This window comes from Acanthochromis polyacanthus, chromosome 19, assembly GCF_021347895.1.
Source record: "Acanthochromis polyacanthus isolate Apoly-LR-REF ecotype Palm Island chromosome 19, KAUST_Apoly_ChrSc, whole genome shotgun sequence".
Classification (NCBI taxonomy): domain Eukaryota; kingdom Metazoa; phylum Chordata; class Actinopteri; family Pomacentridae; genus Acanthochromis; species Acanthochromis polyacanthus.
In genome coordinates this window covers 32,150,378-32,162,681 of record NC_067131.1, presented here as the reverse complement: position 1 = coordinate 32,162,681, position 12,304 = coordinate 32,150,378, and the positions used below count along the sequence as shown (strand labels likewise).

Here is a 12,304-nt window from a genome sequence, read left to right as displayed (position 1 = left end):
TTCAGAGTGTTCAGTCATCTGCGTGATTAAACCCTCAGTACTCAAAACCTTAATATTCATGTTTATTTTGACTTTTCTCTGCAGATCAACTTTTAAGGATTTCTGTGCTCGTTGCTGTGGCGACCAGCGTTTCAATGCCCTTAACAGGAAGAAGGAACAGGAACTTCTGTTCAACCATTACATCACATCCTTGAAGAAAAGAGACAATGAGAACAGAACCAGGCTTAGGAAGATGAGATGAGAACTATTCTTCTGAGAGAACTGAACTGTACAGAGCCATCGAGAAACCCTTCATTCCAAAACCTTAAGGAACATTTAGAAAACCTTCTACAGCATTCTCCCCCTCCACACTGAACTGATCATACACTGGATTTCATTGGTGGAACCTGGTTTCAGACTTTCTCGGCTATGTTAGAGAAACCAAACTGGGACTGGAATCTCAAGAGTGGGATACTTGCATCTCAGTGGTTCTACTGTTTCTGCATTGTGTGTGTGTGTGTGTGTGTGTGTGTGTGTGTGTGTGTGTGTGTGTGTGTGTGTGTGTGTGTGTGTGTGTTTAAATATATATTTTCAAGACAGGACATGGATCAGCACCATCAATGTATTTTATGTGGTGAGCTGAAGCTAACTTAGTCTTACTCTGATATTTAAAGAACTAAACCAAGAAAAACAGGACTGAACTGGACTCAAACACAAATCAGTGCAAAAAATGTATCTGTGCTGTCTGACAATCTTTATTGAGTGACCAGACCAATCAGTCAGACTCAGTACAGCGCTTTCCCTACAAATTAGTGTACATTTGAGACTAATGCACGTGATAAATTCTAAAAAAAAATAAATAAATAAGGTTAAATCCAGTTAAAACCAATACCTGCAGGGGCATCATGAAACAGATCAGGGGAAGTCAACACATTTATAACGGGAATATAACTAAGAAGAGGCATGGCACATTAGTCTACATTAGCTAAACACTGTGACTATTTAGAATGAAGTCAGTGATGTTCAGCTTGTTACCAGGTAGCAGCATGTCTGGATGTATTAGTCAGAAACCAGATAGCTCAGTCCAAATGGGGTTCTGGACTCTCTGAAACCTTATACTGTTGACCTCAACCTGTCCTCCAATTCATACGACCGCATCGGTCGTTTGCATCGTGCACCGGAATACGACCTATGCGGTCGTATGAACGTTTGCACCCCTATGGGGAAAACGAACGCATTACGGGATTTAATTCGCGAAACGGCTTTTCCGTCGCAAAACGGCTTTTTTCTCACTTTCCCAACACGTTTTTAGGGTTAAGGTTAGGGTTAGGGATAGGGACAGGGATAGTGTTAGATAAAAGTTTGTTCATGGTGACGTTTCACCTGCGACTCCAGAGTGTCGATATTTACTCAACCACCAGAGGTCGCATAGTCAAAACGTAACACTGGGTCGTAATACGGGCGTGTACAGACGACCTATGTGGTCGTTTTTGGTTTGAGGACAGGCTCGTTGACCTTGTCAGCAGTGCTGAAGGGAGACAAACCAGTAACCAGTTTTAAGGTGCGCCAGGTCATCGTTGGCTGCAGTAGAGTCCAGACTCTCTACAGGTGTCATGATACCTGATACTTCAGTAGACTCAGCTTCTCAGCAGATCACAGCTATTAACACACACACACACACAAACACACAGACACACACACACACACACACACACACACACACACACACACACACACACACACACACACACACACACACACACACACACACACACACACACACACACACACACACCTGTTCAGTGTAAACCCAGTCACCTGATTATCTTCAGGTCCAATGTGTGTTTTAAATGAACATATTTGTCAACAGGAGGCTGTTGTCAGCAAACACTGTTGATGTGACGTAAGTCCTGCTCTTCACTTGTCAGCATAGTGAGCTGTGATTGGACAGGTCTTTTGTCCCCATGTTCTGATTGGATGTTTCTTTGTGTCTTGACTTCCCAGTAGATGGTGTCTATGTTGAAAAGATCTTTTTGTTCTGATGTTTCACCATCTGTTGGTCATGACGTGTTTGAACAATTAAATACGTGTTGCTGCAGTGTTTGTTAGTTAAGTCAAGTTTAGAGTTTGGATTTGATTTTCCTCTCAGACAAACTTTTGAGTCATAAAAACAGAATGTGGCCAAATCTATGTCCTGGGTTAGTTTAGTGCAGGTCAGTGTCCTGACTTTAACCCTCCCAGTTGCCTAACCCTGCTGATGCGTGTGCATATGGTCAGGGCGTCAAGGAAGAAAACTTGGCTGAGTGTTCTCCTGCATTTATTTTCTGCAGAAGAGATTAAAACACATTAATCGCCTTCTGGTCACCTGTCCTTATACACTTTGCTCCCTCAGCAATGCAATTCAACACTGTCAAACATTTTTAAAAGTACATTTTCAACATCAAATGTCATAACAATGCAAACAAATCAAATACAGTACAAAGAACAATGACACCAGGGGCCTGTTTCATGAAGCAGGTTCAAGAAACTCTGATTTTCTTCCACAACTCTGAGTTGATCTACTCTGAGATAGAAAACTGAGTTTTCGGTTTCACAACGGCTGATTTGAGTTGGTTTAATTAACTCGGAGTAGTTTGACCCGGAGTTAAGCGCGTGCACCGCAAGTCTGAAAAGACAGCATCAATGGAACCCCGATTCGACGAGTCACCATGGAAACGGGGAAGTTTTTGAACTGGAAGTTTTTAACGCGCTCATATGGCGAGTTTGAACACGTTTTTAGAAAGAAGTGCAACACCGCTGCAGCTGTAAAAGAGAGAGAGACGGCGTGGAGAACAGCCCGGATCAATGCGTAAGTTTAAATGTAGTCCTTTGTAATCGTAATAATATTACAGGGAATAACTGTCTGAACGGTAGAATATTAAGTTATTTCATTTAGAGGAAATCTGGGGAGAAGCTTAAGATGAAATATAAAAACATTGTTCAAACAGGTCAGACCTCGGCATTATCTCATGGAGGTACTTCATGTTGATCATGTTTTACATTGTAAAGTAGCCTAAATATTAAGTGGCTGTTTGACTGCAGTTGTTTTATCCACACATAGCCTAAATGTCTGCATCCATATCATGTCCTGTTAAATAATTAAGACTATTTAAACTAACATAGACTTCTGCTCAGCCAACAGAAAGAAAGCAGATGTCTGTAAAACGGTGGAATAAAATGTCATGGATACATACATATATATATATAGATATGATTATTTAGTTTTCTTTTGTGTCTTTTCTTGTCTTTTGGCCCCTTCACACCACAGACCTTGTAACTGTAAGTAGACAACGCTCCACAGATTTCTCCAAATGGTAGTTTAAGTTTACTGAAACATGTCACTGATCTAGGATGAAGAGGATGAAACTGTGTCTGCTGCCTTTACAGAGGGGGATCCAGAAAGGCATACAGAGCTATGTTACTGATAGTTCTCTTCTCATTCACATTCTGGGTGGAATATAGAGTGTGACATTTAGCCTACACTGAAGTGTTGCACATTCTCATCCTTTTTAACAGAGCATGGCTGGACAGCAGCAGGATGGTTCCTCAGCTTCCACTGCACAGACTGACACAGTGAGATGGATGTTCAGGAAACACCAGAGCTTCATTCTGTGGAATTCATGTGCAACTGTATAACTGAATGTCCTCTATGTATTCCCAGTTATCAGTAAAACAGATTTACAAACTGCATTTGCTGAGAAGAATCCAAAAAACAGATTAGGAGGGCAGATCTGGAAACTGAAATAGTGGAGCACAAGTTAGAGGTGGTGATGGTCACAGGTGAATTATGTTAACTACTGGAACATGAACTGAACTATCTTTTATTTGTAGGAAATAAAGAAGAGCAAATGAAATGTGTATCATGTCTTTATTTGCTGTGGTGGTGATGATGGAGACTTAAACTCTAAAGTGATTATTGCATACGGTGTCTCTGACTGCTCTGCTGTCCTGGATAGCTGCAGGTGGATGGGCTCATCATCTGGGTCTTCAGTTTGTAGGGCAGGGTGTTGCTCTCCTCTAATAGTGGTAATATTATGAAGAACAACACATGCCACAGTAATATCACAGGCCCTCTCAGGGGTCACCCTGAGGAGACGTAGGCTCTGGAAACGGGCTTTCAGCAGGCCTATGGTCATCTCCACCCGGGCTCTGGTCCTGCAGTGAGTCCGGTTGAAGTTCTGTTGGGGGCCTGGTTCAGGGTCAGGACATGAGGTCATCAGCCTGGGTTGTCATGGTAACCCCTGTCACCCAGCAGAAGGCCATCAAACTCTCCTGTAATGTATAGTGGATACATCAGAGTATATTAAAGGAGGGAGACAAGAGAATTCTATTGTGAAAATCTTTATGCTGCTGACCACGCTGCAGTCTGTTGCTCAGGTTAGACTCTCCATAAATCCTGGAGTCATGAACAGACCCAGACCACGTGGCCTCCACATTAGAAATGATGTATGCAGCATCACATACACACGTGGACAAAATTGTTGGTACCCCTCAGTTAAAGAAGGAAAAACCCACAATTCTCACTGAAATCACTTGAAACTCACAAAAGTAACAATAAATAAAAATTTATTGAAAATTACATAATCAAAATCAGCCATCACTTTTGAATTGTTGATTAACATAATTATTTAAAAAAACAAACTAATGAAATAGGGCTGGACAAAAATGATGGTACCCATAACTTAATATTTTGTTGCACAACCTTTTGAGGCAATCACTGCAATTAAACGATTTCTGTATTTGTCAATGAGCGTTCTGCAGCTGTCAACAGGTATTTTGGCCCACTCCTCATGAGCAAACAGCTCCAGTTGTCTCAGGTTTGATGGGTGTCTTCTCCAAATGGCATGTTTCAGCTCCTTCCACATATGTTCAATGGGATTCAGATCTGGGCTCATAGAAGGCCACTTTAGAATAGTCCAACGCTTTTCTCTCAGCCATTCTTGGGTGTTTTTGGCTGTGTGTTTTGGATCGTTGTCCTGTTGGAAGACCCATGACCTGCGACTGAGACCAAGCTTTCTGACACGAGGCAGCACATTTCTCTCCAGAATGCCTTGATAGTCTTCAGATTTCATCGTACCTTGCACACTTTCAAGACACCCTGTGCCAGATGCAGCAAAGCAGCCCCAAAACATTACTGAGCCTCCTCCATGTTTCACCGTAGGGACAGTGTTCTTTTCTTCGTATGCTTGGTTTTTGAGTCTATGAACATAGAGTTGATGTGCCTTACCAAAAAGCTCCAGTTTGGTCTCATCTGTCCAAAGGACATTCTCCCAGAAGCTTTGTGGCTTGTCAACATGCATTTTTGCAAATTCCAGTCTGGCTTTTTTATGAGTTTTTTTCAGCAGTGGTGTCCTCCTTGGTCGTCTCCCATAAAGTCCACTTTGGCTCAAACAACGACGAATGGTGCGATCTGACACTGATGTACCTTGGCCTTGGAGTTCACCTTTAATTTCTTTGGAGGTTGCTCTGGGCTCTTTGGATACAATTCCAACGATCCGTCTCTTCAATTTGTCATCAATTTTCCTCTTGCGGCCACGTCCAGGGAGGTTGGCTACTGTCCCGTGGGTCTTGAACTTCTGAATAATATGAGCCACTGTTGTCACAGGAACTTCAAGCTGTTTAGAGATGGTCTTATAGCCTTTACCTTTAAGATGTTTGTCTATCATTTTTTTTCGGATGTCCTGGGACAATTCTCTCCTTCGCTTTCTGTTGTCCATGTTCAGTGTGGTACACACCTTTTCACCAAACAGCAGGGTGACTACTTGTCTCCCTTTAAATAGGCAGACTGACTGATTATGAGTTTGGAAACACCTGTGATGTCAATTAAATGACACACCTGAGTTAATCATGTCACTCTGGTCAAATAGTTTTCAATCTTTTATAGAGGTACCATCATTTTTGTCCAGGCCTGTTTCATTAGTTTGTTTTTTTAAATAATTATGTTAATCAACAATTCAAAAGTGATGGCTGTTTTTGATTATTTAATTTTCAATAAATTTTTATTTATTGTTACTTTTGTGAGTTTCAAGCGATTTCAGTGAGAATTGTGGGTTTTTCCTTCTTTAACTGAGGGGTACCAACAATTTTGTCCACGTGTGTATGATCTGGACAGTGCAGAGAATGACAGATGTTGAACTATGATGCAGTCTTTAACATTTAGAAACAGTAGTCAGTCTACCTGTAGCCTACCTGCACATTTATGCTGTGAATGGACTTCCTGTTCATGATGTGAGGGAGCTGTGATGGGGATGTGTGTGCATCTATGCAGCCAATCACACTGGGAAATCCTAAAAGAAATTAAAATGACTGATCCCAGTCTGAGGCTGCAGCACAATGTCATGAACAGAATATGATTTAAAATGAATTTAACAGATCTCTACATCATTCACCTGTAATCCCATGGATCCTCCTTGATGTTCTGACAGGTTTGTGTCCAGGAAAACCACAATGATGGTAAAAGTCATTTCAGAGCCAGGAAAACTTTTCTGACTGTCCTCCATACAGTTGTCTTACTCTGCATCTCTGACATCATATAAAAACTTCCATTTGCAAAGAACCGCAGCGCAACACACAATATCTGCTGGATGTGAGAGCATGACTGGTTGGTAATGTAAATGTAAGGACGGATTAGGTTGTTTATGTAGATTATGGACTTGAAACGATTACGAAACGGTACCGCTCAAACCGATAACTGTCCGGAAATGCGAGAACATTTATGCTCGGTCTGATAACAATCTACCGACGAATATTTAATTATCTGTGCAGTAATGCTGCTCCTTTATCCACTGGATCGTTAATAAAAGCTGTTCTACGCCAAAACTCGCTCGCTTACTAACTGAATGAATGAGGAAATGAAACAGCGTGTGGCTGAAAGAGGGCGGAGACGGAGAGAAACTGGAGGTTTTCTCAGATAAACCTGCTGGTGACCAGGTTAGAGTCATAGAGTCTGTTACTGCGGTAACTGACCGAGAGTTGAAGTTACCCCTCTTTGTGAAACAGGCTAGAGTTACCCCTCTGTCTCAGGGTTAAGTTACCTCGCTTCGTGAAACGGAAAACTCTGAGTTTCCCTCATTTCAGGGTTAAGAAACTCAGAGTTTTCAGTAAACTTGCTTTGTGAAACAGGGCCCTGGTGGGCACATTAACACAGTGCATCAGGATGGAGTGACTAAACGGAAACAACAGTTGTAACTTAAAATTAACTGGACGAGCCTTCAGTAGAGGGCAGAACCACGCCCTCTACTGGGGAAAACATTGTCCTCCCTATACAAATGATGCAATATATGTGTCAATTTTGATCATCGTACGTATCTCCCTTCCTACTTGATCTACTGAACTGTAACTCCACAACTGAGCAGGGGACCTTAGACTGATCTTCAGTGCCAAGTTTGATTATCCTGACTTCAGCACTTGCAGAGATATCGGAACAGACATTGCCACATACATACATACATACATACTTACCCAGCCAGCCAGATACCGCACCGAATGCAGTAACCCCGCTGACGTTCGTCAGGCATGGTTAAATACACAGCTGCAGAAGAGATTAAAACACATTAATCGCCTTCTGGTCACCATTCCATATGCACTCCGCTCCTAAACATGCAAACAAAAACAATGTTTACACAAACTGTGCTGCGTGAGTACACATCACAGAGCGGACCTTCACTGACAACTCATGCCAAAAAAAGTGTCACCAAAAACATCTATAAAATGTATAATAACGATCAAAACAACACAAACAGCTTGACAACATAATAATATACAACGGTAAACAACATGCACCAGAGACTTCAACATAAATGGCAAATCTGCAAAGAAAACAACATGACATCATAACAGCATGTTCCCCACAACTTACCCTCAGCAAAGTAAACCAACACTGTGAGGGGTCTACAGGAGACACTACGGAAGCCTGGGAGGCTCAGACAAGGCAAAGTACAGAAAGGCACTTCCCACAGGCAAAATCAATAAAACAATAGCAAATAAAAATAACTTGTCGAGATAAAATTCACAAATACTCAACAAACATCAATTTAAAGTAATAATGAATAAAATGCATTTTCAATTCTGTCACACAAACACTTGCTCATTGAAGGCAGCTGGAGACGAAGTCATGTACTCTGAGTTGCTCTGATTTTCTGATTTTAAAGCATCACTGCTCTTGTTGAGCAGCTGTAGGACAAGAGGTGAAAAACAGCCAATGAGAGGAAAGAAGAGGTTGGATATAAGCTTTGAAGACTTCTGAACAACAACTCTAACTGTAGAATAGTCACTTCCTCCATACTCTGACATGACTCTTGTTCTTTGCCTCATGCATAATATTGGATGCTCTTGCAGCTTCAATAACTCTAATTTTAAACTGAATCTGAGTTCAAGGAAACACAGGATGTAAATCTGCGTCACGGTCATGTTGGCTGACCAGGTCGACCTCATCAACGGTTTGATAACATGTGACTGTGGTTACATTCAGCTGGATATGACCCCCAGTTCCACTGTCATCGGTTCTGTCCCAAAACAAACATAAAAGTCGACAAGCAGCTCGTTCTGCAGACATCCAGCAACATTTGTGTGTGTTGGAAACGTTCCTCAGAAATTTGATCCATAATGACATGATAGGACCACACAATTGCTGCAGATTTGTCGGCTGAACATGCATGACATGACTCTCCCTTTCCACCATGTCCCAAAGGTGCTCTATTGGATTGAGATCTGGTGACTATGGAGGTCATTGGACTACAACGTCTTATTGTCAACCAGCTTGAGATGATCTGAGCTTTGTGACATGGAGCATTATCCTGCTGGAAGTAGCATCAGAAGATGGCCCACTGAGGTAATTATGGGATGGACATGGTTACCAACAATACTCAGGTAGTCTGTGGAGTTTAAACCATGATCAGTTGGTGCTAAGAAGATATCTCCCACACCATTGCACCACCAGAAAATATATAGAAGATATCCCCCACACCATTGCACCAGCAGCAGCCTGAACCGTTGATACAAAGCAGATGGATCCATGCTTTATGCTGTTTATGCAAAATTCTGACCATCTGAATGTCAGAGCTGGAATGGAGACGCATCAGACCAGCAACATTTTTCCAATGGTTATGGTATTCTGCCAGTGATATTCAGAGATTTTTGGGTGCTTAAAATGTTTGTTTTCCCAGTGACAATAAAGAATCGAATCTAATGGAACCTGTTCTCTCTGACTGGAGTTCAGGTTTTGTTGAGTCAGTTTACACTCAGAAAGTCCGGTTTTGTCAAACATTGTTCTCACAACAACAACAGGAAGCTGCAGAATTGATTCTTTAGTTGCATTAATCCTCCTCCAGCTTCTGTTGGTTTTAATAAAATGATCTTTTAGTATTTCTCTATATTTTCCAGCATTTTGATTTATAAACCAGGAGCTGCTTCACTGAGGAGAGTCTTTTAGTTTTCAGGCAATATGATGATGAAGAAAATGTGTTCCTGCAGTAAAGAATCCACTGAATTATCGTTTGATCCATGAACTGGTCATCAGGGTCACTCAGTTCTTCTTCAGTTTGTTGCTGCCATCGGGTGAACAGTTGATGATGTCAGCAGCACGTCAGTCTGTGATTGGAGCAGTAAAACTCATCTACATTAAATTAAATATTATGCTAATGTAGATGCACTCATGTGACATAAACTAATATAAACTAACCCTCAGTGCAAGAAGGAGCGCTACCACAGGTCCTTCATCCCCACTGCCATCAGACTGTATAACACTACTGTGTAGTTGTTACTATGTGCAATATTTATTATTTTGTACTTGCAATTTTGTAACTTTTTGCACTCCTGTTTTTTGTTCCCAAGAGCCCTGTAACAGTAAATTTCTCCTTTATGAGATCAATAAAGTCTATCTTATAAACTCTGAAGTCATCACTGAATAAATTACGGTTTAATTTTAAGCTTTTATATCTGTGTTCCCCCCGCTGACCTGAGCAGGTGGTACGTTCCACTCCGACACACCTGACGGGATCAAACCACCTCCACACACTCCACACAGGTGCAGTTCATTTAACCTTCATGTTGCTTTCTTCACCTTTCAATGAATATTTTTGGCATAAATGTGAACTTGTTGAATGGACTCTGCTCATCAGATGGAGGAACATCGGTCGAGGAGTTGTTGGAAGATTGAGGTGAAAGGAAACAGAAGTAAGATGTTAGACAGGATTGATCTGCTGTCGTATCTTCATCAGACACTGATGCTGCTGCTGTAAACTCACAGCTTTCTACCTGAGTGGAGCTACAGAGACACCCAGTGGCTGATCGGAGGAACTGGAGCTCCACAGGTCAGTTCAGATCAGAGCAGCAGCACCTGGTTCACACGGAAACATCATGATTCTGGATGCGCATCAGGCTCCAGTTGGTTAGAATTTAAAGTGTTTTACTCAAAAGTCAACCAGCTTCATTAGAGTAAATCATCATAAAGACATGGGTTTGTGTTTTCTCCAACCTCTGCTGCCAAATTTGAGGTTCTTACAGACGAATAATTAAGAAAAATCTCATCATACACTTGATGCTTTTATGGCTAGCTTTATTGCAAGGAAACTACTGTAAACTTTGCAAGAACATAAAAATCAAACCACAATCTGTTCTATTAGCCCGGTCATAACAGAATATGCACAGCACTGGTAAAAAATTGAATCCGTCTGTGAACTGATGGATCAATAACATGACTTTTCCCAGATTGAATCCCAGAGAGTCTTGACTTGTTAGTTGGATGATGAAGAGGTCAGAGGTCACAGCATGTTGGCAGTGAATTTATCTGAAACTAGGAAACAAAGCAACAAAAAAACTCCAGTCAGATTTGGATCGTCATTAGAGCACATTTCAGGACTTCAACGTGTTTTCTGAAACAAACGTTTTGTTTACAGCGTGGAGGAAAAAATATGGAACCAAGGGTTGGACTGGAAATAAAACATGGACTGGTCTGGTAGAAAAACCTGAGCTATTAAAACAGAGGACACACAGTTAGACACAAAGACCACAAAGAGATGCAAAGCAACCTCAAAGAGACGCAAAACAACCACAAAGTATTTTTGTGTCTCTGCAGTAATTGTGTGTCTCTGTGGTCATTTTGTATCTCACTTTGACCATTTTCTGTCTCTTTGTGGACATTTAGTGTGAATTTGTGGTTAATTGTTGTTTGGTGTCATTCTGTGCCTTTGTGGTCATTTTGTGTCTCTTTATGTTTGTTCAGTGTCTCTTTGTGTTGATTTTGTGTCTGTGTGGTAATTTTGTGTCTCCTTGTGGTCCATCCATCCATCCTCTACACACCGCTTTATCCTCACTAGGGTCATGGGGGGTGCCGAAGTTAATCCCAGCTGACTCAGGTGAAGGCAGGGGACACCCTGGACAGGTCACCAGTCTGTCACAGGGCTACATATACAGACACACAATCACACTCACATTCACATCTACGGACAATTTAGAGTAACCAATTAACCTCAGCATGTTTTTGGACTGTGGGAGGAAGCCGGAGTACCCGGAGAAAACCCACGCATGCACAGGGAGAACATGCAAACTCCATGCAGAAAGATCCAGGCCCAGGCCGGGATCTTCTTGCTGCAGGGCAAAGTGCTAACCACTACATTTAGTGTGAATTTGTGGTTGGTTGTTGTCATTCTGTGCCTTTCTTGCCATTTTGTGTCTCTGTGCGCCAATTAGACTGTTGATACCGAAGGACAAAACCACCTTCTCGACCACAAAATTTGCAGGTGCAATAGCCTTCTCAATCAGGGCCTGAGCATGGCGAAAGTTAGCTCCTGGAAAACTTTCCACCTGCAAATTGTCCACCTGATGGTCCGGGAAGCTGGCCAAATTGGAATCCCCCATGATCAACCACTTCCTGTTAACTTTGAGATTCCATTCTGTGAGTTTCCTTTGGGTGTTTCTGTGCTTAAACACACTATACCAACGTGGTTGTGGGTCATCTACCAATTCTGGGGAAAAGGCCCCTTGGAGGGGCTGCACCACAACCTGTTCTCCCACTGGAACTACCGGATCAGGCGGTGTAGGTTGATAATTCCGTGGAGCAAACGGATTGTAAGATGACTCTGATGACTCCGAAAACTCCTCCAAATCCACCTCATTTTCAAAGAGGGACTCAAAGGAAGTAGCTCGGGTATGGGAGGGTCCAGCCTGGGCCTTCTCCCTTTCTTCCACATCCCTAAGAAACTCAAACACAGCTCTCACCTCTTCATGTGTGGAATTATGAATTGGGGTACCACACATTGCCAATTCTTCCCCATGTGAAGAATCCTCA

The 12,304-nt window shown here is 42.0% G+C and overlaps 1 protein-coding gene across 5 annotated transcripts in view; it reads left to right on the top strand.

Annotated features, from left to right (window-relative positions):
* tcerg1l (transcription elongation regulator 1 like) overlaps positions 1–3,872 on the top strand; it is a 60,025-nt gene extending 56,153 nt beyond the window's left edge. For 4 of the 5 annotated variants that reach the window (XM_051939281.1, XM_051939280.1, XM_051939279.1 and 1 more), the window contains one exon: positions 85–3,872. In XM_051939281.1, coding sequence (XP_051795241.1) covers positions 85–241 — 157 coding nt within the window. In that variant the 3' untranslated portion in view covers positions 242–3,872. The remainder of the gene's footprint in view (positions 1–84) is intronic. The other variant, XR_007937917.1, reaches the window with a different exon arrangement.
* Positions 3,873–12,304: the final 8,432 nt, after the last annotated feature.